Genomic DNA, 24,794 nt, shown 5'->3' with positions numbered 1-24,794 from the left:
CTACATCAACGGTTATTAAACACCACTCATATTGTGATAGTCTCAATTATTGGTGTTAATGTCCATCAATTAATTTAAAATAATTATGAAATAAAAATTTAAATTAAATTTTATAGTAATAAAAAATAGTGAAAACTTAATTGATTATATTTTTTTAAATTAATTAACACACGTTAACATTAAAAAACAAGAAAACAAATATTTGGTGAAAAATCGAGGTTGAAAGTATAAATCTTGAAACATTTGAACCAAATTGAGACAAAACTCAACATTTCAAGGGTAAGGTCGTAACATTTTAAAATTTAAAGACTAAATTGAACTTAAACTCAAGAGTTAAGAAGTAAATTAGTAACATTTTGAAACCTGAGATTTTTTTTTTTTTTTTTTTTTTTTTTGAAGAATGATCAAATGAAAATTAGACATTTAACTCGGGGATAAACAAAAGTATTTTCTCCTAAATTTTTCCATTCCCACCAACCACTAGATTCAATAAATAAATAAATAAATATAAAATATAATATAATATAATATTTTTTTTTTTGAAAAAAAAGCCTTTTTAATTGTATCCCTAATCATGTCGTTTTCTGGCATGTGAAATAATTTTAGTTTCAATATCATTTTTCCAATGAAATCTTAATAAATGTAAAATTACAAAGACTATATACATATATTTTTAATCAACACTGACAAAATTATCACAAACGTAAAAGTACACATGGGCCATATATTGAACGTTCTAATGAATTGAACTTGGTAAAATTATATTTTTATTTACTTCCATACATAGTTGAGCCACCCAATTTTAAACTTAAATTGATAGCAAAACAATTTTCTTGAATATTTAAGGTGTGTTTGATTTATTTTTCGCCTATTTATCATTTGAAGGAAGTTATTTTAAAAAAATTAGATTATTTGGCAATCGTTCAAAAATAACTTTTTAGAAAAGTAAATTTATGAAATAAGTTGATTGGAAAGAAACACCAGAAATCAACTTTAGAAAAATGATTTTTTAGTGTTGTTAATCTCTTTCTAATTTGTATGATACATAATAGTACCAAAATACTCTCACTAATCCTATACCTCACTTCCATCATAGTTGTTGTTGACTATACCATCATCCTCTTCGACCACCTTTGGCAACCAAAACTGCCAACAACTATCTCCTCCGACCACACCTAGCGGCCAACTTCAATGACCATCTCTAGCGGTCAAATATGATAATTATATCCCGACAATCAACTTCGGCAACCACCACTAGTGATCACCTCCGACAATCAACTTCAACTACGACTATCTGACAACCCGCTTCAACGACCAACTCCGTCAATCAACTATATCAATGATCTCCAACGACCAACTCTAATGATAAATTAGATCGATCATATGCTAAAAAAACTCGACTAATGAAGTGTTTTTAAATATAAAATTAAAATTATTAGTTTGCAGTGTTCAATAAACGTTCTTTATAGTAATTTTTGACATTAGTGAAACACTTTAAGTATCTATCAAATCAAATAAACTTATATATAAAATTACTTTTAGGGAAAATGTAACCTAAACAAATGTATATTTTTATTTTAAGAACATATCCTTTAAAAATGTATGGAAGGTAATTGGTAGATTAATAACCATTAAGAAATTCTTGACCAACTCTCTTATAAATACTTATTAGTTAGGTGGATGGATAAGGGGATAAAATAAATTAACCTAATTTTGTTGATTGATTTAATTAAAATGTTAAATAATAGTTTCATCAGTTATAACACTAAACTTTGCACATTTGAGTCAATTAAGATTCTACACTTTGCTAAACGACTTGATCTATATCCTCTGTTAAATTTTGTAAAAGCCTATTTCAGTTAAATTAAGAATGTACATTATGAAAATGAACTAATGATTTAAAATGACAAAAATGTTAGAAATATTTTTAATTATAGCAAAATATCATTATAGACATTGATAAATACTGACACTGATAGATAAGTGACATTTTACTATATTTGTAAATAAATTGACTCATTTTCTTAAAATTAAAAACAGCTTGTGCTATCATTTTCTTTATTACTTTAGAAAGTAAGGGGAAAACTTGGAAAAATACATGAGAATCATAATCTTTTCGTATTGGTATAATATAGTTAAACCAAATTCTTCGAGCATATATACCAGTAGAAAGTGTTATATAATTAAATATATTTTTATCTATCAACTTAAGCTTTTAGGTCAATTAGTAATTTAAGATGATATTAGAGTAGGTGGTCGAGAGAGATTCTTTGTTCCCTACAATGTTATTTTCTCACCAATTAATATTGATTTCCACTTGTTGGCTATTTTTCATATTTCAAACCCATAAGTGTGGGGAGTGTTATATAATTAAATCTACCTTCATCTATTAGCTTCAGCTTTTGGATCAATTGGTATTTTAAGAGAGAAAAATCTCACTGTTATCTCTCAACATATATATACTAAATGCTTTTAAATATCTCCTAAAATATCTTAATTATCATGCGAATGAAATAGTTAAAAGTGTTTTTTTTTTTTTTTTTTTTTTTTTTTTTTTTGGAATGAAGCGCAAACTATGTTAAGCCAAAGATACACCAATGTAGATGTTTGCGGGAAAAAAAAGTGAAGAAGAGGATTAAGATTACTAGCTGAGAATGCTATATTCAAATCAAATGAGTAAGAACTCAATTATGCCAAAATGTCATGTTACCCTACTAGTAATAGTGAAACACTCGAGTTTGGGAAGGGTATATTAAATGAACCAAGAATGTGCAACTTCCTTTTTGATAACTCAATCATAAAAACTCCAAATTTAACTCGAAATAATTTTATGTTGGATGACCTCCTGGACATTAAAAATAGAAAGAGAGAAAGAAGTTTTCGTAGTGTCAGAGGTTTAATTCTTGATAGAGTGATTTCCCCAAAATTCCATTTACATAGCCAACATATGAATTACTTCATATAGCCTTTTTACTCTCGAGGTTCAAATTGTTTCGACACTTGTATGAATCTTTTTCTACAATACGTACTATATTAATTTACAAGTTAAGATTTTTCTAAAAAGAACAAAAAAAAAAAAAGACGAACAAGCTAAGGCAACATATTTTTCATCATACTTTTATCTTTATTTAATATAGTTATAAAAATAATAGTCTCAAATGTGTATCCCATTTAAATAATATTCTTTTGAAAAGGAAAAAAAATAACGAAAGACATAAATTAAGTGGTTTAAATAAATTTAGGATTTTAGTTCATGGAACCTACAAAATGTCAAAGTTTTAGTTGGTAAAATAATTAGTAGGGGATTTTAATTCACCCAAAGTTATAGAATTTAAGATAATAAAGGATGAAATTGTCAAGAGTCGATCTACAAAGCTCAATAATTGATTCTTTTTGTTTTGTTTTTTTTTTTTTTTTTAAATTACGAAATTCCCTATTAATTTTGCTTTTAGAAAGCATTAAATATTGGAAGAATTAAAGGCATAGACAAAAGAGTCGCCCCGCTACTGCTAGGTGTCGGCAGCCGCTGAAGCCTCATTAGTCCTTTCTTTTTTTCACTCAATAAAAAATATATATATATATATATATATATATCATTTTAGGTACATTTTAGAAAAAGTTATTTTAAATAATAAAGTTGTTAAAAATATTTAAACATAATAACAAAATATAATAATCTATATGTGATAAATAACAATAGAGTATATGTGTCTATCATTTGTAAATATTTTGGTTCATTTTTCTATATCCAAAATTAGCCATATATTTTATTGCATGAAATTTATTATCATCCTTTAACTAATTTAACGCCCCAGGTTTAAGAGGGAGACATGAATTAACTTAAATAACATTTGAATGAGAGGAGATCCTGAGGAATATAAGAGTATGAGGAAAAAAGACTTACAACATTGAAAGTTACTATATGTATACCAACAAGGTGTACGTTTCTTTTCAGTACCTCAATCATAAGAACTTCATAGAAGTGTGTTTAGCTTGGAGCAATTTTATGTTGGATGACCTATTGAGAATTTCAATAGAAAACATGTGAGTGGAGACAAAACATGTTAAAAATGACTTATATTGATTTGTAGGGATGACTTTCACTCTTAAAAACGCTATGATAAGTAAGAATGACGTTTTCAAGTCGGAAGAGATTATCGGGACAATTAGATATCAAATTCTGATTTGAATTTTAGAGGGTTAGAAATTCTCTAAAAAGAAAAAGAAATGCTTTTTACAATCATTAATTTGAGTCAACCCACGTTCTACAAAGTTTATTTATTTATTTATTTATTCTTTTTATATAAACTCATTCTCATTCTTTTCCCTCTTTCTCCTTTTTGTTTTGCTTTTAAAAAATAGAGTGGTTACTAAAAAAAAAGGAAAAAGAAAGAAAACATTTAACTCAAATGTATGATCCAAATTTGATGGCTTATCTAAACCTGCCCTTCAACGCCTTCACTCTTCAGGGATTTTCCAATTACTTATGCTTCAAAAAAAGTGAATTAAAAAAAAATTATGTATTTTTCAATTTTATATTGAATGGGTCTGAATTTTAATTTTATATAATTTAACTAATATGTTAAATGATTGAGCCCTAAACTTTTAATTTTTGGTAAATTATGATATGTAGTAAATTTTAGAGTAACAATTGGAAAAATAGCAAAATTCAAATTTCATCAGCAAAGTAGCAAACACGCTTTCGTACATGTGATTCGTATTTTTTTATAATCCTTGAATTGTCCTCATCGATCCTGCAATAAACATTTCAAATACGATATAACTAACTATATTTCATATAGATATATTTCACATGATTTTACTAATACGGTGTAACTATATTTCACATTTTCGAATAACTATATTTCTATAGTTAGATTTAAGATTTCAAAACGTGACATTTTCATACATTTCATGGCATACTGGACTTTGAGCACCTTTTTTATTTGAATTTTCAATTTGAAACTCAGTTTATTTTATTTTGTTCATGAGGTACTATAACATATGCTTGAAATATGATGTAACTATATTTCACATTTCACACAACTTACTAATACGATGTAACTATATTTCACATGTTCAAATAACTATATTTCTATGGTCTAATTTAAATATTTGAAACATGAACTTTGCAGATATTTCAGGACAGTTTGGATTTTAGCATTTTTCTTATTTTTTATTTGAAAGTCAGGTTATCTTATTTTGATAGTTTTATTATTTAGATTATCGTTTTTTTTTTTTTTAAGAAATCTAATATTATTTGCTAGGTTTTCGATTTTAAGAGGGCATCTTCTTCCCTCCCCCATTGTCGTCGACCCCCCTTGTTTGACCTATTCGTTGACAACCACATATCATGAACTACGACCAATAAGCCTCAGATGACGATGACTCGTGCATATGAACTGTAAACCCCGAACCTTAGTTTTCCTACTTAAGAGTGTTAACTAGTAGTGAACTAAGACTAAGGATAAGTTAAAATTATATATGTAGGGAAGAAACTCAAAAAATGAGTAGAAAAGAGGGAAATATTCTAAGTGTTGGGATTATAACTTCTGGGTAACAAGGTAAGTAGGTATGTAGGAAGGAAATTTTGGCTAAGTATAGAAGTAAAATCCATGTGATAAAGGTCATGATGTGTTGAAGGGTGCTGCCTTGTATGCGGTAGCCATGTTTCATAAGGGATAGATGGGTGTATGATGAGCGTGAGGTAAAGAGTAGGCAGCTAAGTGTTGGCTGAATGAGAAGTCATGCATTGGGCATGAGTCATGCGCCAACTAAAGCTCATGCGAGGTTGGATGGGCGCGGCATAACAAGATGCCCAAACGTTGGGGCTGCTGAATGCGTTGGGAAGGTTTTGGGGTATAAGATGGAAGGAAGTGGTTGTGGGTGACAAGAAGAAGGATATGCGTTGAACATGGGTTATGCACTAACCAAGTCTCAAGTTGAGATAAGTGGACAGGGATGCGCACACATGTACTAACTTACGCCCTCCTCTATATTTCATTCAATTAATATCGTGTAAAACTTACAATTTGAGTAAATTAAACTCAAAACTTTAATAAGTTAATCAAGCTGAAACATCTCCCGATTGGGTCTCAACTATTGGTAAAGCAGTCATACTTCTCTCACCTAAAGCAAAACTTGATATAGCGGCTCTTTCCAAAAGGCGTGAATGCAAATAAAAAAACATATATCGGATAAGCTTCGCGGCCCGGCGGTCTTCGTAAAAGAAGAGACATTTGTCGATAAGCTTGTGCTTGTTTGGAGGGATCATAATTTAAACATTCATTACGATTACTTTTGAAAATCATCAATGTATTGATTCTCAAACGTGCGTGACTTTATCAAATATCATATCTGACGATTAGAGTAAATGTATTGACTTTTTTCAAAGACAATTCTGACTAAGAGTCTAAATTGATTCATATTAGAAATTTGTGGTTTAATTAATATAATGATAAGCTTCACACGATATTTTTCCAAACATAACGTAATGAAGAGTATAAATTGATACAAAAGTTCATAGTTAAAATTGATACAATTCTTAATATAGAGTTTGAATTGACCGCTAAAATTTAGGAGTATAAATTGATATTTTCCTAAAATAAAATAAAAGCACTATGAACTCCATTTATTTGTATATTGGTAAAAAGGCATATAGAATGAAGGGGTGTTTATCTCACCAACATGAGTTAAGTTGAGTTGGTATATGAGTTGAGTTGAGTTGGTATAATATAACAACTCATTGCTTAGCCCACCAACTTTAAATGTTGGTGGAATTGAGTTGGTATATTTTACCAACTCACCCTAACTCTCCCTTCTTCCAATGTTTTCAATGGCCCACCCATCGATTGCTGCCACACTCTGGGAACTAACTCTGAGCTCCAACAACCACCTCTGATGAAAACTCCGACGATCAATTCTGGGCTTCAAGAACCACCTCTGATGATAACTCCGACAACCACCTCCGATGATAGCTCCGGCGACCAACTCCGAGCTCCGAAAACCTTCGCGTGACCAACTCTGATAACCAATTTCGAGCTTCGGCAATCACCTTTGTTGACCCAACTTTGACGACCAATTTCAGGCCTCAATAACAAACTCTAATAACCAACTCCGACGATCATCTTCGTAGGCTCTAACAACCATTTTCAACTACAAATTATGATGGAAATCACTTTTGATGACCAACTTTGAGCGAGCAACTCGGACGACAAACTACGACAACCAACTCTAATAACAACTTCATGTGACTAACTTTGGGCTCTGAAAACCACTTCTTACTACAAACTCCGACAAAAATTATCTTTGATGAACAATTTCAATGACCACTTTCGCTTGAACCAACTCTGAGCTCCGAAAATCACCTCCAACAACAAACTTCGACGACCAATTTTATGCGACCAACAACCACCTCCGACTACAAACTCCAATGAAAATCATTTTCGATAATCAACTTCGCCAACCACTTCTAGTTATTATAAGATTGACGACTGTTAAAGTATGTTGTATGATTGTCTATTATATAAATAATAGTATTTTGTCTACACTAACTACAATATTTACACTTAATAATTTGTTAAAAAAATATTTTTATTTAATTGAATTCACATATCAAATGAGCGTTAAGAATATTTAGACGAAAAGTATGTATGTAGTTGAAAAGTACGTAACATATAACAAAAAAAAATCATATAAAAAATTTCTAGAACATTTTCTAGCAAAAATTAGTGAAAAATGGAGATTTTTTCTGCGATGATTCTCCAAATTTAGAGGAATTGAAAGTGAAATTGTTGAAGGAATGTAGTGACATATCATTGGTTGCTAAAATGATGGGGAGATTTAATTAATAGAAAATTCAGGATAGAGTAAAAATATAGATAAATAACCGGAAGAATAAGAAAAAGAAGAAGATAATAAAATTGGAGAAAAATTAGGAATAAAAAGTTTTGATTTCTCATTTTATTTAACCATATTTCTGCAAGAAATGTAATGAGTTAATTCTTGTTCATTGTCCAGAAAAGAAATAACGAAATAAAAGCTTTGAAAATTAAAAAGAAAAAATGCAATCTATATTTTATTCAAATAAAGATAGGTAGAATTATCGAATAAAAAAGTTTCAAAACAAAAATAAATAATAAAAACAGATTATTTAGAGTTAAAAAAACTGCATCAGGTACTCCAGACATATGAACTCAATTCTGTATCCCACCCCAAACACAGACATATGAACTCTAAACATCATATCTAACTCAACACTCCAAATAGGTTCGAAGTGTCACATCAAATGGTCTTCAAGTGACCTTCTTGTTACGCAACTTAACAGTAAAGTTGGAAAATATTCATTTTTATTTTATTTAGACTTAATTGTGTGTGAAACTTGATTTTTATTGAAATAAATTTAGCCATAATTTTCTTTTATAAATTCTTTTTTATATATATAAAATTAGTGGGTGAATTAATAGAAAATGAATGAATGATTAAAAAAATTGTAATCTTCTCTAAGTTTAAGTTGTATTTGAAAATTGACCCACATTGTCAAGTTTAATGGTAAAAAATTATTTTTTTCTTAATTACTGAAAAATGTGTTCTTTTCTTTAAAATAAAACTTTTCAACTTTCTATTGTAACTATTAACTTATTAATTATTAGGGCAAATTGCCAACCAAAAAAAAAAAAACCACGAAATATGGTGGTAGTTGTAATTACACCCTCAAATTTTTAATTATTATAAAAATTAGAACCCTAAACTTCTACAAGCGTTAAAATTGGACCCTCAAACTTATAATAATTGTATAAAGTGGACTCACAAATGATAAAAAATGAATTCTTAAACAACAAATGTTACAATTTATACGACTATGTAAGTTTGAATGTCCAATTTGAATTTGAAGGCTCAATTCTCCATGAGTGTCTGAACCAGCTTACATGCATCTTGACTATTCTCACGGGAAAACCTGCTTGACCCTACAACCACTTGACCATACAACATTTGGGTGTCAAGGAAATCTATATGATATTAAATCCTATGTAGTTGGCCACCATGGATTGAACCGACCTCTTAGTCCTTTGGCCTTTTTTTATGTTCTCACCACCACTGGGCCAATCCATGATGGGTTGAGGGCTCAATTTTTTTTAAAGTTTAAGGGTACAATTACAACTACCATTATATTTTAGGGTGATTTTTACCATTTTTCTTAATTAATATTATTATTTCAAAAGTTAACTATTTTAACTTTCTAACTAAAAAAATATCACCATTCTACGAACTCATAAGAATATATTCATACATTGGTTCTAGTCATCAATTTTCTTAGTCCGACATTTGAAGAAGTCTACATGCATGTAAGAATTGATACACAAACGATTCTCAATGATAAATATAATAAATGGTTTTTTAGACTTATGTACGATAGCTTAGGAGTTTAATTTATACAATTATATGACACATTTAACTAATTTCCTTCTAAAAGTATGTATAATCACTAAATTCATAAGTTTTTTTTTCCTAGGTCAAAACACAAACAAAAACCAATAAATTAGTAGCTAGAGATAAGCAAACTTATATATCATACCAATTAATCAACCTCTGAGCTAGATCTTTCTTTACGGTATAAAATTTATTTTCATCCCTTGCAATATAAAACCCAATGATTTGTTTTCAGGGGTGAGCATGATAGATCGAAATATTGAGCCGACCAACCAAGCCGAAGTTGGTCGATTTTGGTTTGGAAACATTCTAAAAAAAAATTAAAGAATAAAACTAACCGACCAACCAATCGACTTTTACTTCTCAATGGCCGAGGTTTAAATATTTACTATACTAATCGTAGTCGATTCGATGGTGGTTTGGTTGAAAAACCAACTCCAATCGACAATGTTCACCCCTATTTGTTTTTGTTTTTATTTTTTTAAAAGGAAGAGATGAAAAAAAAAATGGAGAAAATCAATGATGTATTTGGACAGGCTACCTCAAGCATAACCATGGTGGGATGGAAGCATCTATTTGACCCACTTGGCCTTAATATTATTTATTTGGGAAATTGTCTTTGTCTGTTTTTCGAAATAAATAATTATTAAAAAAAATACTATTCACCATGTGAGCCACTCATCTACTTCATATTCAATAATTTCTAAAACTAAAATATCCTTTTTTTATTCTCCAATACACATGCCTTTTTAATCTTATTCCTTTTTTTCTTTTTCTTTTTTTTTTACCAAGTTTCTTTTTCATATTCTTGTTAATACATGTTTCTTTCTCTTTTTATTTATATTTGGATGATTGGATCCAAGGTAAATATGCATTTTATCAATTTAGCTATTTCTGTAACATTTGACCCAAAATATAGTTTAAAAATTAAATCTATCCATGGTTATGAAAATATAATTTTTCTTTTATTCTATTTTAATCGTTATATTTTCGAGCTCCAAATGTTTTTAAAAATTTTAAAAATTAATCTTAATTCATGATTATTTTTTAAGAACGCAAAATTTGAAGCATATTCACACTACATATGTTTTTTAATATTAAACATTATTGTCCTTATTTTACAATATGTGGGTTGGAAGTATCGAACATCTAAACTCGAATTCAGTAATACAAATTTTATGTTAATTGAGTTATGTTCATTGTAACTCAAATGAAAATTGTTGTTATTCTATCAATATTTGATGTAGATTAACAAACTTAATTGTAAAGACTAATTTTATAAATTTAAATGGAATGAATTTAAAAAATATATGGATCAAGATGATATTTTAATATTTATTTATTTATGGCCATACATTATTTGAAATAATGATTGAATAAGTCTAGTTCAGAACTCAATAAGTGTGCTCTTATACTGAACATATTTTAAAAAATAAAATTAGTTGATCAATCACTTTTCCCATTACAATTAATTGAAGGGAAAAAAAACTAGAATATTGGAAATGATATAAACCAAATTTACTTTTTTTGTGTGGTTTCCTTTTTTTCCTTTTTTTTCCTTTTTTTTTTAAAAAAAAAAAATAATAAATAATAAATAATTCAGAACCCATTAACAGAAGAGACAGCAAAATATTGACTATTTTGATAGATCAAATATTCAATGTAGGTAACAACTCATATGTTTTTCATTTGATTCTCTCTCCCATTGAGCAATTGTTATTTTTTTTATTTAAAAAAGACAATTTATTTATACATGTCTTACGAATCAAGAACATTTCAATTATGAAATTCTACCTAATTTAAATAGTTAAATAATTAGTATTTTTTCACGAGTTATTTCGAATGCCTTTCTTTTAACGTATAGCAAAACATTATTATTAAAAAAAAATAATTTTTTTATTATAAAGAAAATGTAAAAGCAAAAATAAAATTATTTTACAACTTTGAACATGAAAATATGTATTTTGACTGTAAACTAGAAAGAAAAAGTAAAAATGACGAGTAGAACAAGAAATTATATTTATTTATTAGAAGAATAGAAGTATTTTGACTTAAACTTTTTTTAAGAAATGTCACGTGCAAACGTATATGGTATATGACATATCGGATTTAAATTGAAAAACTTCAAAGTATATGGATCAAAGTAGTAATTTAAACATCGAGATATACACTCTTTGATTCTTTAAATATTATTACAAGTATAGTTTAAAATAATCAACTATAACTAACTAATTTTTTTAATTAAATTATATGAAGAGTGACAATTAAAGTATATGAAATTCTTATTGGAAAGAGTCAAAACTCAAAGATAGAAAAGATTAATTACAAGGAACCTTTATAAACAAATAGGGTTAGATTTAGATGCCAAGGAAATTCTCTCTACTTTATGACCCATGTGCTTTAATTCAATGATATTGAACCTGAATAACATGTAGCCATTAAAAAACACAATAATTTTTTTTTTTTTTTAAAAAAAAGATTAATTTTGTTTTGGTGGTTTTAACCTTTTTAAGCCTAATCTATTTTAATTTGTAAAATTTTAAAATACCTATATTAGTTCTTGAATTATTGTATTTATTCCATTTTGATCTTGTGCTTTCATGATGTCTATATTAGTCTTTTTTTAAAAAAATTGTTGAGAAAATGTCGATAGAAATACGATAAAATTAATGTTATCGATGGATATTTCTAGAAACTAAACAAAATAAATATTTTAATTAAGAAATAATCATTTTACCATTTTTAACGGTTAAAATATTTATTATTTAGTTTTTATTCACATTAATGATATGTTGTTGTGATCTTTGTCATTATACATAGTCCATCATTTATCTAAATGATTGCATTCCATTTAAATATACTTTATTTAAAAAAAAAAAAGAAAAAACTAAAAGTCAATAACAAAAACATATTTCCAATAAATTTGTAGAGTAAAAAAAAATATGAAGAAATAGTTAAAATTATTGTGTAGAATTTCCAATTACATTTTTTTTTTCTTGGCAATTGTATATTGGGTTTTTAACAATCCCTTATTGAATCAATGATTATAAGTTATATTTAATTAAATTGGCAATGCATGCCCTTCCCCTTAGTGATAGAGGTGATGAAAATACAAAATGATTTAAAAAGTCACAATTAATTATATGTTTATCATTGTAAAAAGTTATGTCTATGTCTAATAAAAGTGACTTTAAGCAATAATTATTGAAAATAAAAGAAAATAAAGGGTAAAATAAAGATTGTCTTATTCTTATTTGCAAAAAGGAAAAGGCAACAAAAGCAAATCAACCATCCAAGAAAGAGAGGAACTTGCATTATTGGTCAATTACCCCAAGTTATATATATAAAAAAATGTTTTAATTATTTCATTTAAGAAATTTTTTAGAACGGATTTTAAATACATGAAAATTAACCAAAATATTTATAAGTATAGTAAAATTTACTGTCTATTTGCGATACACTGCGATAGACAGTAAAATTTTACTATTATTTGTAAATATTTTCAGCAGTTTTGTCATTTAAAATAATTTCTTTTTTTAAATCATGATTTAAGCCTCATTTGAGATTTTATTTTTTGTTTTTAAAATTATACAAAAAATTATACGATTTCTTAATATATTTTCTTCTTTTTTTAACTAAACATTTAAAATTTTAACCAGTTTTTAATTTTTAATTTTTTTTTCATGATTTGATTTAAAATTTGAAAATATTCGTTAAATATAGACAACTAAACAAAAATACCAATAAATAAAAAGTATTGTTCGTATGCTTAATTTATTATTATTATTTATTAATTGTTAAAAAGTCACATGCAAGTAATTTTCATTGTTTTAAAATAAAGTTTGAAAGTTTCTAAATTAAAACACTCACCTGAAAGTGATGCACCAAATTTCGGAAGGAAGTATGACTTACTTGTTAAGATATCTGGTCTCCTTTAAGAGTTGTAGGCTCAAATTCTAGAGTTGTTAAGAGGACGTTTGAGATAAAAAATTAATAGTCTGTGTGTTGAGGTATAAATTATTTTAGTTTGGATTATAATAGTATGTATTTGAAGTGTAAATTATTTTAGTTTGAAAATGAAATAGCAAACATTGTAACGGAAAATTTTAAAAAAATATGATAAATGTAAGAAAGTAAAAACGGTAGCAAATAGTAAATATCGTAGCAAATTGAGGTTTTGAAATAGTATTGACGGTAGCTAATTGGGGGTTTTAAGATAATATTTACTGTAGTAAGATGTGATTATTAGTACCCCAAACGCCCCCTAACTCTTTTAGATGGTGATGACCAACACGAGCATAACTTAGCCATCGTAAGTTTGTATTATCGACTTCAGGGACAGAGGTTTGATATCCTCACCTCATATGTAAAAAATTATCTTTTAAATGTTCTAATATAAGTTCAATTACAAGTTTAGTCTTTAAACTTTTGAGTTTTTGTCAATTTGTCCATGGACTTTAAAAATTTTATAATAGATTTATGAATTTTCAATTTTATACCTACTAGGTCCTTGGATTTATGATTTATCTAATAAAGTCGATCGAATTTTCAACTTTAGAAACAATGTTTCAACTTCATCTAATTAGTCATTGATCTATTCATCAATTTTTAAAATTTACTAATTTATTGGACACAAAATCGAAAGTTCAGTGAACTGTTTTATAGGAAATTCAATTTATATATCATACAGTTGACAGTTCTAAAAATACCCTCAAACATTTTGGAACCTAATTTGAGACAGAATTGAGAGTTCATAAACTTATTATACACAAATATGAAAGTTTAGATCTCATTTGGTAACTGTTTTATTTTTTATTTTTGATTTATGAAAATTATGTTTATTTCTTTTCATTTGTTTACAATGATTTTGATATTTCTTAAGTATATGAGTTGAATTCTTAACCAAATTTCAAAAACAAAACAAAGTTTTAAAAACTACTCTATTTAATTTTTAAAACTTAATTTTTTAAAATAATGATAAAAAGTAGTTAATAAAACAAGAAATTTAAAGACATAATTTTCATGATAAATGATTATCAAATAAAGCTTTATGAACTAATTTAATCCATAAATACTTATAAAATTTAATAAACTATTAATTTCTATGCACATTTTTTATTTATATTTTGGCCCCCACATGTAACGATGCTATATGTGTTAATAACATTGATTTATCAAAATTTAAAATTTATTGGGTGAAATTAAAAATTTAAAGATAAAAAGTTAAAAGTTGTCTCACTTTGACAAGTTCAATGATATAATTAATAAATATCTCATAGAAAAACAAAACCATTCTTAACAAGCAATTTATAATTACAGGCTAGAAAAAGAAAGCATTTGAACAATAAAAAGTTGGCTTTTGGGGAATTAATCTAAATTGTGAGAAGAGTGTAAAATCAAAATCTTATTTATATTATAAATATATAAAATCCAAAAGGAAAATAGATTAGGACTGGGCAACCAACACACAAATTTTGACTTTTCAAACTCTTATATTCAAATATAATTTATGTATTTTTTCGATTTTTTTTTTTAAATTCGTGATTATAAAAATTTGAATCTCCAATCTCATACATAAAAGAACGTATGTCAATTACCTTTAAATTATACTCATTTTAATATTTTGATCCTCAGTTTCAAATTTAATCGTTACTATTAAAATGCTTAATAAAAAGGACATGATGTTTTTAAGGAATGTAATGATCTATGCATAGATTTTCAAGCAAAATTTTACTCTTTTTTTTTTAAAAAAAATATGTTTCATTCTTATTTGGTTGAAGAACATGATTTAAATATATGTTTACTCAATTTCAATTAAATATTTGATATCATGGATTAATATAAATTATACATTGATAAACTTTAATAGTTAAACAAAAATTACATTGCCAACACGAGCATAGCTCAACATACACAAATGCGTATTTAAAGATTTTCACGAGACAGGAGCGTGGGGTCGAGGATGTCTTTCTTGTCCATGCTTCCCATTTTCATTCTCTATCTCCGTATTTTTCACGGGGATCCCCACAAGAAATTTACAAGGATTGAGTTCAATTCAAAGATATACATTATCTTGATCATTAGACAATAAAACTTGAGATTTAAATATAATATTTATATAATAATAACAACAACATAACATTAAATTATTATTAATAAATAAAGAAGAGACCTAATGTGCATAAGGACGAGAACAGGGCAGAAGTGGGAATGAAGACATCACATGCATTTCTCATCCTTGTTCGACCTACGGGAAAAATCTCTCTCCCACTTTCTTTCTCGTTCTCTCCGTTTGGAATAAAATCCTACCGAAAAAATAGACATATTTATTTGTACTATCAATCTTGAGGTTAAAGGTTGAATTTTCAAACTTTTATCTGGTATAAAAAATAATAATAATAAACGCACGATTTTCTTAAATTATGGAACTTACCATACATCTCTTTAACATGGGAATTATTGGGCCGCCGATAATCTTTCAAACATTGCTTTTTTTTAAAAAAAAAAACTATTATTATTAACAAAAAAAATATAAAAAAACATATATGTCTCTCACATATATTATTTATTTAATCAATTCCAACTATTTTATTTAATTTAATTTTTTTTCGTAGGAGGACAAATACCAACCATACATAAATGTTAATAAACCCCGTTACTCTTGCCCCTATACTCAACGGTGAAAGAAATTCCGATTGAATTACACAATAAATACAAATTAAGATATTATTTTTACTTTTTTCCTTTTTATGGTAGTTTTTGTAATTTCAAACTATCAATTTTGTTCAGTTCCTTAATCATTTTTAACTTATAATTTCTAGCAATTATTATTTTTATATATAAACTATTTAACAAAAATCTAATGATGGAAAATTATGGAAATGAATGTGTGAAACGATTAAATATAAATAAATAAATAAATACTTAATTAAAATATTAATCGATCAACACATATCATCAAAGTGAGTTCAACTAGTATATAACACGTGTTAGTAATAAAAAAGTCGGTGGTTTAAATCTTCTATCCCATTTGTACTACATACATACTCAATCTTTTGAGTTTGAAATTTTAAATTTATATCTACATACTTGTTGTAAAAAAAGAATTATTAAAGACGTGTTTGGTAGAGAATTTGAAAACAAATAATTCAATAAAACAGAGTTGTATTTCATGTTTTCATGTATGTGTTTGGTAATAGATTTAGAAATTAGATTATAATTCAAATAATTGTTTAAAATATGTTTGATACTATATATTTATAAACCATAAAATTAGTTGTAGTTACCCACTAATACTTAGTCGATAATAAACAATTATAAATTTCTTTATGAATATGATTTAGGTTAAAAAATTTATATAATGATTATTTTATAATATTATATAATTTGTAATACATTAGATAACACATTATATTTTAAAAAATGAATTGAGTTTATAACACGGTATATTGTATTTACATGTATTATTTTTATTTAATATAATTTTATATTTTAAATTTTAAAATTCAAAATCTAGATACCATAAAAATATAAAAATGTGAGAGTTCAAAAATAGTTTTTCAGAAACAGAATCCAAATAAAAATGCAAATGAATTCTTTATCGAATAGACGCCAAATGTTAAAATGAATTTAGATTTTAATTAATTAATTAATAGATATTAACCATTAAGAATCAAGAGACAAAATGGTAAAAGAAATACAAAGTGGGGTTAAAATAAGAATTAAATCTAATGTGTAATATAAAATGATTAATTGTGTAATAATGAGCTAATCAAAGAGATCCTAATATCATATATAAATATGAATATATTACATAAATTTCCAAGTATGATTTGTTTTGTAAACAATAACAACCAAAAGAGAGAAAAGTGAAACAAAAGAGCCGACCGACAAAATAAAATTATAAAAATAAATATAAAAAATACAAATAAACGTTAAAAGAGAAGGGTATTTAAGTAAATTCGTAAGAAAGTGGCAAACAGTAGGGACATCCCATCTATTACACATTAAATCCAGCCAGTTTGTAAGATTCAAAATATCGCGAGATATCGCACGACCGTCGGTAGACTCGTCGCACGTGCCCCACGTGACAGCTACCCTACTCTGCCTCTCAACTCTCAATCATCTCACAAACATTTTCCCCCAATCTCCCTTAATTTTCTAATAATTTTACCCACTAATCCCTACTGTTTTCCGCCGGAACAGCCAAAACCCACGACGGAACCGGCGACGGCGACAGCGAATCTGGGTCCCAGTCAAAAAAGGGGTTACTGATCACTGATCACACTTAGTAAAATTTTGAAGTTAAATATGATTGATGGGTCTGTGTTTTGTTGTGTCTCGTCGTCTTCTTGTGATTTACGCGTTGAGTTTGTGCTTTTTAAGAACCCCAATTAGATTCTCTCTGTAAATCTCTCAATTGCTCTTTTGGGGTTTTATTTTTTCTCTCTGTCAAATTTTTGTGTTGGTCACAGATCGAGAATCCACCATGTAATGCACAGACTCCAGCTGGGACGAAACTGGGTCTCACAAGAAAAGAATCATTCATTGCACACACATATACAATTTCTTTACTTTTTTTTTTAATTTTTTTTTTTTTTTTTATGGATTTTCTATTTTCTTAAAAAATTGAAATTTGTTATTCCCCTGATTTCTTTTATATCTAAACCCCAACCTCTCTGTCTCTCTCTCCTTCTCTCATATAGACCTGTTTTTTTATTCATTGTTGAAGAAGTGTAGTCTAGTTGTTCTTGTTCTGTTTTTTTGGATGGAAATGGAAATGGGTGCCTGAGAAAGTGGGCTAAGACTTGAACCAGGCACCTAAGACCAAAGTGAGAGTTTCAGAGAAGGAAGGAAAAGGCTTTTGGTTGTGAGAGTAATGAGAGAGCTTGAAGGGCTGCTTTTCTGAGCTTGGTTTCTCTTAGATTCTGAGTTCTTTGGTGGTTCTCTTTTGATTCCCACTCTAATGGATACCAAAGGTCGACTCATTGCTGGTTCCCACAACAGAAATGAGTTTGTTCTCATCAATGCTGATGAGGTTGCAAGAGTAAGTCACGTTCTTTGAGTTTCTTTTGTTTTTGTTTTCTCTGTTTTCTTACTTAAAATGCCGACTTCTTCCACCCATGTTGTGACGTTTCTTGCTTCTTTTGCCTTAGAAATCCTCTTTCTTACCCCAATTCCAGCTTCTGATTCATACCCATTTCTTCTAATTTGACTTCCTATTGCATGGTTACACCTCAAAACTGGATCGCTGGCTGATTTTTCTTCCCATGTTTGCAATTTGTTGCCCCTCATCTTCTTTTTAATCCCAGTACGGATCTTGAAGTTTCAATTGCAGATTGTGGGTGATAATAGTTTTTCTCTGTTTCCCTTTATCATCTGGAGTTTCAATTTTTTGTTACAGTTTTTTTCTCTTTACTTGGTCTCTAGTTTATTGGGAAATCCAGCGTCATAGACCAGATCTTGGCGTTACTTTGTTATCCGTCCACTTTCTAGATTTCAGAGCTCTAGTCAATGCATTGGATTCATGAAGTTCTTTTTTTTCCCTCGATATTGATTCTGGAAACTGATAAATAAGTGACCAACCTAGTATATGGAAAAAAAACAAATCTCTTAATTTCTCTTTCTTTCTTTTCTAAAACTCTTTTAATTGTTTTTGAGTTGCAGGTGACATCTGTGAAGGAGTTGAGTGGGCAAATTTGCCAGATCTGTGGGGATGAGATAGAAATCACCGTAGATGGAGAGCCATTTGTTGCCTGTAATGAATGTGCCTTTCCAGTTTGTAGACCTTGCTATGAGTATGAAAGAAGAGAGGGCAATCAAGCTTGTCCTCAGTGCAAGACCAGATACAAGCGTCTTAAAGGTGAATGATTGATCGAATATTCTTACCGTATTCTCTTTACATTTCAGAACATCCATAAGAAGAAATTTTAGGTTCATTGATGATAATTCATTCTTTGACTTACAAATAATGTGTTGATTTAATTGCAGGCAGTCCTCGGGTTGAAGGTGATGAAGAAGAAGATGATATCGATGATCTTGAGAATGAGTTTGACATTGCAAACAAGGATCCTAACAGTGCATCTGAGGCAATGCTCTATCCTCACCTTGCCGTTGGGCGTGGTTCTCATGCTAATGGTTCTGGAAATATGGCTACCGACCTTGACTCCTCATCCATCCCGACTGATATCCCTCTCCTCACCTATGGCCAGGAGGTAAATATTTTCTTCTTACAGTTGTACCATCAACCATTTTCGTTCTCTCTAAATTTGCTTAATCTTTGATTGTGCTATTTGATCTGAAGGATGCTGGAATTTCCTCCGATAAGCATGCTCTAATTATTCCTCCTTTTATTAGCCGTGGGAAAAAGGTCCATCCGGTGCCATTCACTGATTCTGCCATGTCTGGTAAGCACGCTGAATTCGTGTTCAAATTGAATTTTTGTAAGTCTGTAAGGACAGAATATTTTAGAAGTCTTTGAATCCTTATCTGGCATGTGTTATTGTTGCATCTAGGTTATATTTATGTTTATATTGTAGTGACCGATATTTTAACTGTTGATGTTGCAGCCAATCCAAGGCCAATGGATCCAAAAAAGGATTTAGCTGTGTATGGATATGGAACTGTTGCGTGGAAGGAAAGAATGGAAGACTGGCGGAAGAAACAAAATGAAAGACTTCAAGTAATTAAGCATGAGGGTGGAGGTGGAAAAGGTGACGATGAGCTTGATGATACAGATTTGCCTATGTATGTCCCTTCTTTATACTCTTTATATTTTAAGATGCTTTGTCTATCCGCTGAAGTACATTTCTTTTGGTGGTGGTGGTATCTTTTGATTGCTGTCATTGCTTGTTCTATTTTAAAATCTCTGATTTTGGATTTCTTTCCCGTCTTTGATATAGAATTCTCCATTTATTGGTATACTTGTCAACATATTTACTAGATGCTTGAGTTTTCCATGAGGAGAATAGTTTAATTTATCTTCTTTAACCTCATCATTTATTTTTTCATTGCTAAAGTGCCGTTATGCAGGTTCAGAATTAGGATCTATAGCTACTACATAAGGCTTAGTTTCATGGATATAGTTTGATTTAGAAACTGCTATCTTCTTCTTTAGCTTATATTTTTGTTGATATTGTTCTGTAGGATGGATGAAGGGAGGCAACCACTTTCCAGAAAACTACCAATCCCCTCGAGCAAGATAAACCCATACAGAATGATAATTGTACTTCGTATTGTCATCCTTTGCCTCTTTTTCCACTATCGTATTCTTCATCCTGTCCATGAGGCATATGGGCTGTGGTTAACATCAGTAATCTGTGAGATATGGTTTGCTGCATCATGGATATTGGATCAGTTCCCAAAATGGTGCCCCATTGTCCGAGAAACTTACCTTGATCGGTTATCGTTAAGGTACAACCACTACCTCATTGTGCTTTGTCATGGATTTCCCCTTCCCTTCTCTCCCATACTCAGTTTATTTATTTATTTATTTTTTTTGGTTATATGTTGGTTCAGATACGAAAAAGATGGCAAGCCATCAGAATTGGCTTCTATTGATGTTTATGTCAGTACGGTGGATCCGATGAAGGAGCCTCCTCTCATCACAGCAAACACCGTCCTGTCCATTCTTGCCGTCGATTATCCAGTAGACAAGGTTTCATGCTACGTTTCTGATGATGGTGCTGCCATGCTTACTTTTGAAGCCCTCTCAGAAACTTCCGAGTTTGCAAGAAAGTGGGTTCCTTTCTGCAAGAAGTTCAATATTGAACCTCGGGCCCCAGAATGGTATTTTGCCCAGAAGGTCGACTATTTGAAAGACAAAGTTGATCCAACATTTGTCAGGGAACGACGTGCAATGAAGGTTTGAAAATTGAACCTTTTTTTTTTTGGTGTTACAATTGTCCAAATGAATGGATGTACTTTTACTGTATATGGAAGTAATTTCTGCATCTGAAAATTGGCATGGCCTTATGTAGAGGGACTATGAAGAATTCAAAGTTCGAATCAATGGGCTTGTTGCCATGGCACAAAAAGTTCCTGAAGATGGTTGGACAATGCAGGACGGAACTCCATGGCCTGGGAACAACGTCCGGGATCATCCTGGAATGATTCAGGTGAGGGGATGTTTCTTGATGCGGTCAAGCATACCCTTGAACTTTTCATAATATCCGATACTTGTTCCACTGGCCATTATGTGTTATTTGGTTTATTGTTTTGTAAGCTTTTTGTTTAATAATCTTCTGCAGGTATTCCTCGGTCAAAACGGTGTTCGCGACTTGGAGGGAAATGAATTACCTCGTCTAGTGTATGTATCTCGTGAGAAGAGGCCAGGATTTGATCACCACAAGAAAGCTGGTGCCATGAATTCTCTGGTATATCTCTCTCTATCTACCTATACACAGACATACAATTTAGTTCACCATTGGCTAATCCATATTCATTTGATTCCTCAAGGTGCGTGTCTCGGCAATTATCTCGAATGCTCCATACATTTTGAACGTCGATTGTGATCACTACATCAACAATAGCAAGGCACTTAGAGAAGCAATGTGCTTCATGATGGACCCAATTTCGGGAAAAAGAATATGCTATGTGCAGTTTCCACAAAGATTTGATGGGATTGATAGGCACGATCGATACTCAAATCGCAATGTTGTATTCTTCGATGTAAGTAAACATTCCATATTCTTGGACTCAAATATTCATGTGAAGACATTTTATCCCTCATCATAACAACCAAGGAAATGCTAATTCTCTTTATGGACACTTTCAGATCAACATGAAAGGATTGGATGGTATTCAAGGGCCGATATACGTCGGAACTGGATGTGTCTTTAGGAGGCAGGCTCTTTATGGGTATGATGCCCCTGCTAAGAAGAAAGCACCAAGAAGGACTTGCAACTGTCTTCCAAAATGGTGTTGCTGTTGCTGTGGAACTAGAAAGAAGACTAAAACAAAGACCAGCGATAAAAAGAAGTTAAAGACCAAAGATACGTCAAAACAGATTCATGCACTTGAAAATATTGAGGAAGGAATTGAAGGTATGAACACTCTTGAAAAATACCAGTTAACAAAATGTGCAAAACTTGAAGAGGAACATATTTCAGAATATTTGGTTAATAAGGTGAAATCTATGCTCACTTCCCTACATTGTGGTTCAAATTCAGGAATAGATAATGAAAAATCATCTCTGATGCCCCAAGTTAAGTTTGAGAAGAAGTTTGGGCAATCACCATCATTCATTGCTTCCACACTTATGGAAGATGGCGGCGTGCCTGGAGGAGGGACTTCTGCTTCATTGTTGAAAGAAGCCATCCACGTAATCAGTTGCGGTTATGAAGATAAATCCGAGTGGGGTAAAGAGGTATGAAGGAAACTCTCTCGAAGTTCAGAAGTGTCGGTTCTTTGAACATGCGTTTAATATTATATTTTTTTCCTGTATCGTTGCAGGTAGGGTGGATATATGGGTCTGTTACAGAGGATATTTTAACAGGTTTCAAGATGCATTGCCATGGATGGAGATCAGTTTATTGCATTCCTAAAAGGCCAGCATTTAAGGGTTCAGCTCCTATTAACTTGTCTGATCGTCTACACCAAGTTCTTCGGTGGGCTCTTGGGTCTGTTGAAATTCTGTTGAGTAGGCACTGTCCAATATGGTACGGCTATGGATGTGGTTTGAAGTGGCTCGAGCGTTTCTCGTACATAAACTCCGTTGTTTATCCATTGACGTCAGTTCCACTGATCGCTTATTGTACACTGCCAGCTGTCTGCCTGCTTACAGGGCAGTTTATCGTTCCCGAGGTAACTACAATACCGTCTTGTGAATGTATTCAATTTTTCTTTTGTTGGGTTTGTTCAGCTGAGTGAGACATGTTCTTTGTTTGATGTGCAGCTAAGCAACTATGCTAGTATCATTTTCATGGCACTTTTCATCTCTATAGCAGCGACCGGTATCCTAGAAATGCAGTGGGGAGGTGTTGGGATCCATGATTGGTGGAGAAACGAGCAGTTCTGGGTTATCGGTGGTGCTTCGTCACATCTTTTTGCACTTTTTCAGGGTCTGCTAAAGGTTTTGGCTGGTGTTAACACAAATTTCACCGTCACATCCAAAGGAGGAGATGATGGCGAGTTTGCTGAGCTTTACCTCTTCAAGTGGACGTCATTGTTGGTCCCTCCCTTGACCTTATTGATCATAAACATTATCGGAGTTGTCGTCGGAATTTCAGATGCCATCAACAATGGTTACGACTCATGGGGCCCGCTCATCGGTAAGCTGTTCTTTGCATTCTGGGTGATTGTCCATCTGTATCCATTCCTCAAGGGTTTGATGGGGAAGCAAGACAAGGTACCAACCATTATCATTGTGTGGTCAATCCTTCTATCATCCATATTGTCGCTTCTATGGGTCCGAATCAACCCCTTCCTCGACAAGGGTGGGATTGTGTTGGAAGTTTGTGGGTTAAACTGTGACGACTAAGATGCCGAAATACACACGACATGAAGGATTACGGGTAGGAGCTGTGTTTTGAATTTGTACGGTTGCGCATTGGGACTAACTGGTCTCGAACATGCGTTGAATAGAATACGGTAACAGTCACTCCACCCGAGATTGTGAAGCATGAGTCAAAAGAAAGATGAGTTGCAAAAGGCTACTTGTCCTGGATTGTAGATATGGAGGAATTTGCATATCACACATCATCAAAATATTTGTTCTCTCTGCAAACTTTGTCATTGATTCTTTTCTTCTTCTTCTATACATGGTTTTTATTTTGTGAAAGGGACTGTAATTTATATTTTGTGTCTGTGAAATCCAAGAGCACATAAACATAAAAAAAGGAGGTGGGTGTTGTTAGTTTGATTCTTCATAAATTCATCCCTTCTCAACAAGGGATTTCCCATTCCCTTAGGTGGTTTTGTCAAGATTAAGATTATTGTTGTTGTATCCTTTGTTGTTTGTAAATCTCTCTCTTCACTCAATCAGGGTTCAGTTTTTTCTATTTTTATGGTTTCAATTTTAAACTATCCAAATTCTGTCTTGTATCACAACAATTATAGTTGTCATCTTAATGCAATAATGAAGGACTTCCATGCATCCCTTCTCCACCTCTCTTGATTTATTATTGATTTCAACTATGAATGTTTGTTTTATGTATTTATGGATTTTGAAGATAATTGCTTGTTTTTCATTTTTACTTTAGAGTCGAACTCAAATCATACTTTTATGGGTTGTATGTCTATGTATTGGCGATACATTTGTTATCTAATTTTTTAGTACTATAGGGATCGATGGATTCGAACTAGATCTGTTGGTTGTTAATATATTGAGCTATCCTCGCTTTGACTTTATATCTTTTGATATATGT

The 24,794-nt window shown here is 30.4% G+C and overlaps 1 protein-coding gene across 1 annotated transcript; it reads left to right on the top strand.

Annotated features, from left to right (window-relative positions):
* The first annotated feature begins 18,394 nt into the window (after positions 1 to 18,394).
* Positions 18,395 to 24,532, top strand: LOC120076426 (cellulose synthase A catalytic subunit 2 [UDP-forming]-like). Its single transcript, XM_039030248.1, has 14 exons — positions 18,395 to 18,475; positions 19,096 to 19,291; positions 19,420 to 19,643; positions 19,733 to 19,835; positions 19,998 to 20,175; positions 20,575 to 20,841; positions 20,947 to 21,292; positions 21,408 to 21,545; positions 21,678 to 21,803; positions 21,886 to 22,098; positions 22,205 to 22,472; positions 22,599 to 22,795; positions 22,882 to 23,232; positions 23,324 to 24,532. The coding sequence occupies exons 1-14, from the start codon at positions 18,395 to 18,397 to the stop codon at positions 23,906 to 23,908; spliced, it is 3,273 nt and encodes a 1,090-aa protein (XP_038886176.1). The 3' UTR covers positions 23,909 to 24,532.
* The last annotated feature ends 262 nt before the right edge of the window (positions 24,533 to 24,794 follow it).

Source organism: Benincasa hispida, chromosome 4 (genome assembly GCF_009727055.1).
Source record: "Benincasa hispida cultivar B227 chromosome 4, ASM972705v1, whole genome shotgun sequence".
NCBI classification, from domain to species: Eukaryota; Viridiplantae; Streptophyta; class Magnoliopsida; order Cucurbitales; family Cucurbitaceae; genus Benincasa; species Benincasa hispida.
Note: the sequence above shows the minus strand (reverse complement) of the source record. Positions and strands in the feature narration are given on the sequence as shown.

Coding starts and splice junctions, on each gene's coding strand:
- LOC120076426 (XM_039030248.1), top strand. CDS start 18,395: ATGGATACCAAAGGTCGACTCATTGCTGGTTCCCACAACAGAAATGAG. Junction 19,292..19,419: donor CAGATACAAGCGTCTTAAAG/GTGAATGATTGA, acceptor ATTTAATTGCAG/GCAGTCCTCGGGTTGAAGGT. Junction 22,796..22,881: donor AATCCGAGTGGGGTAAAGAG/GTATGAAGGAAA, acceptor GTATCGTTGCAG/GTAGGGTGGATATATGGGTC.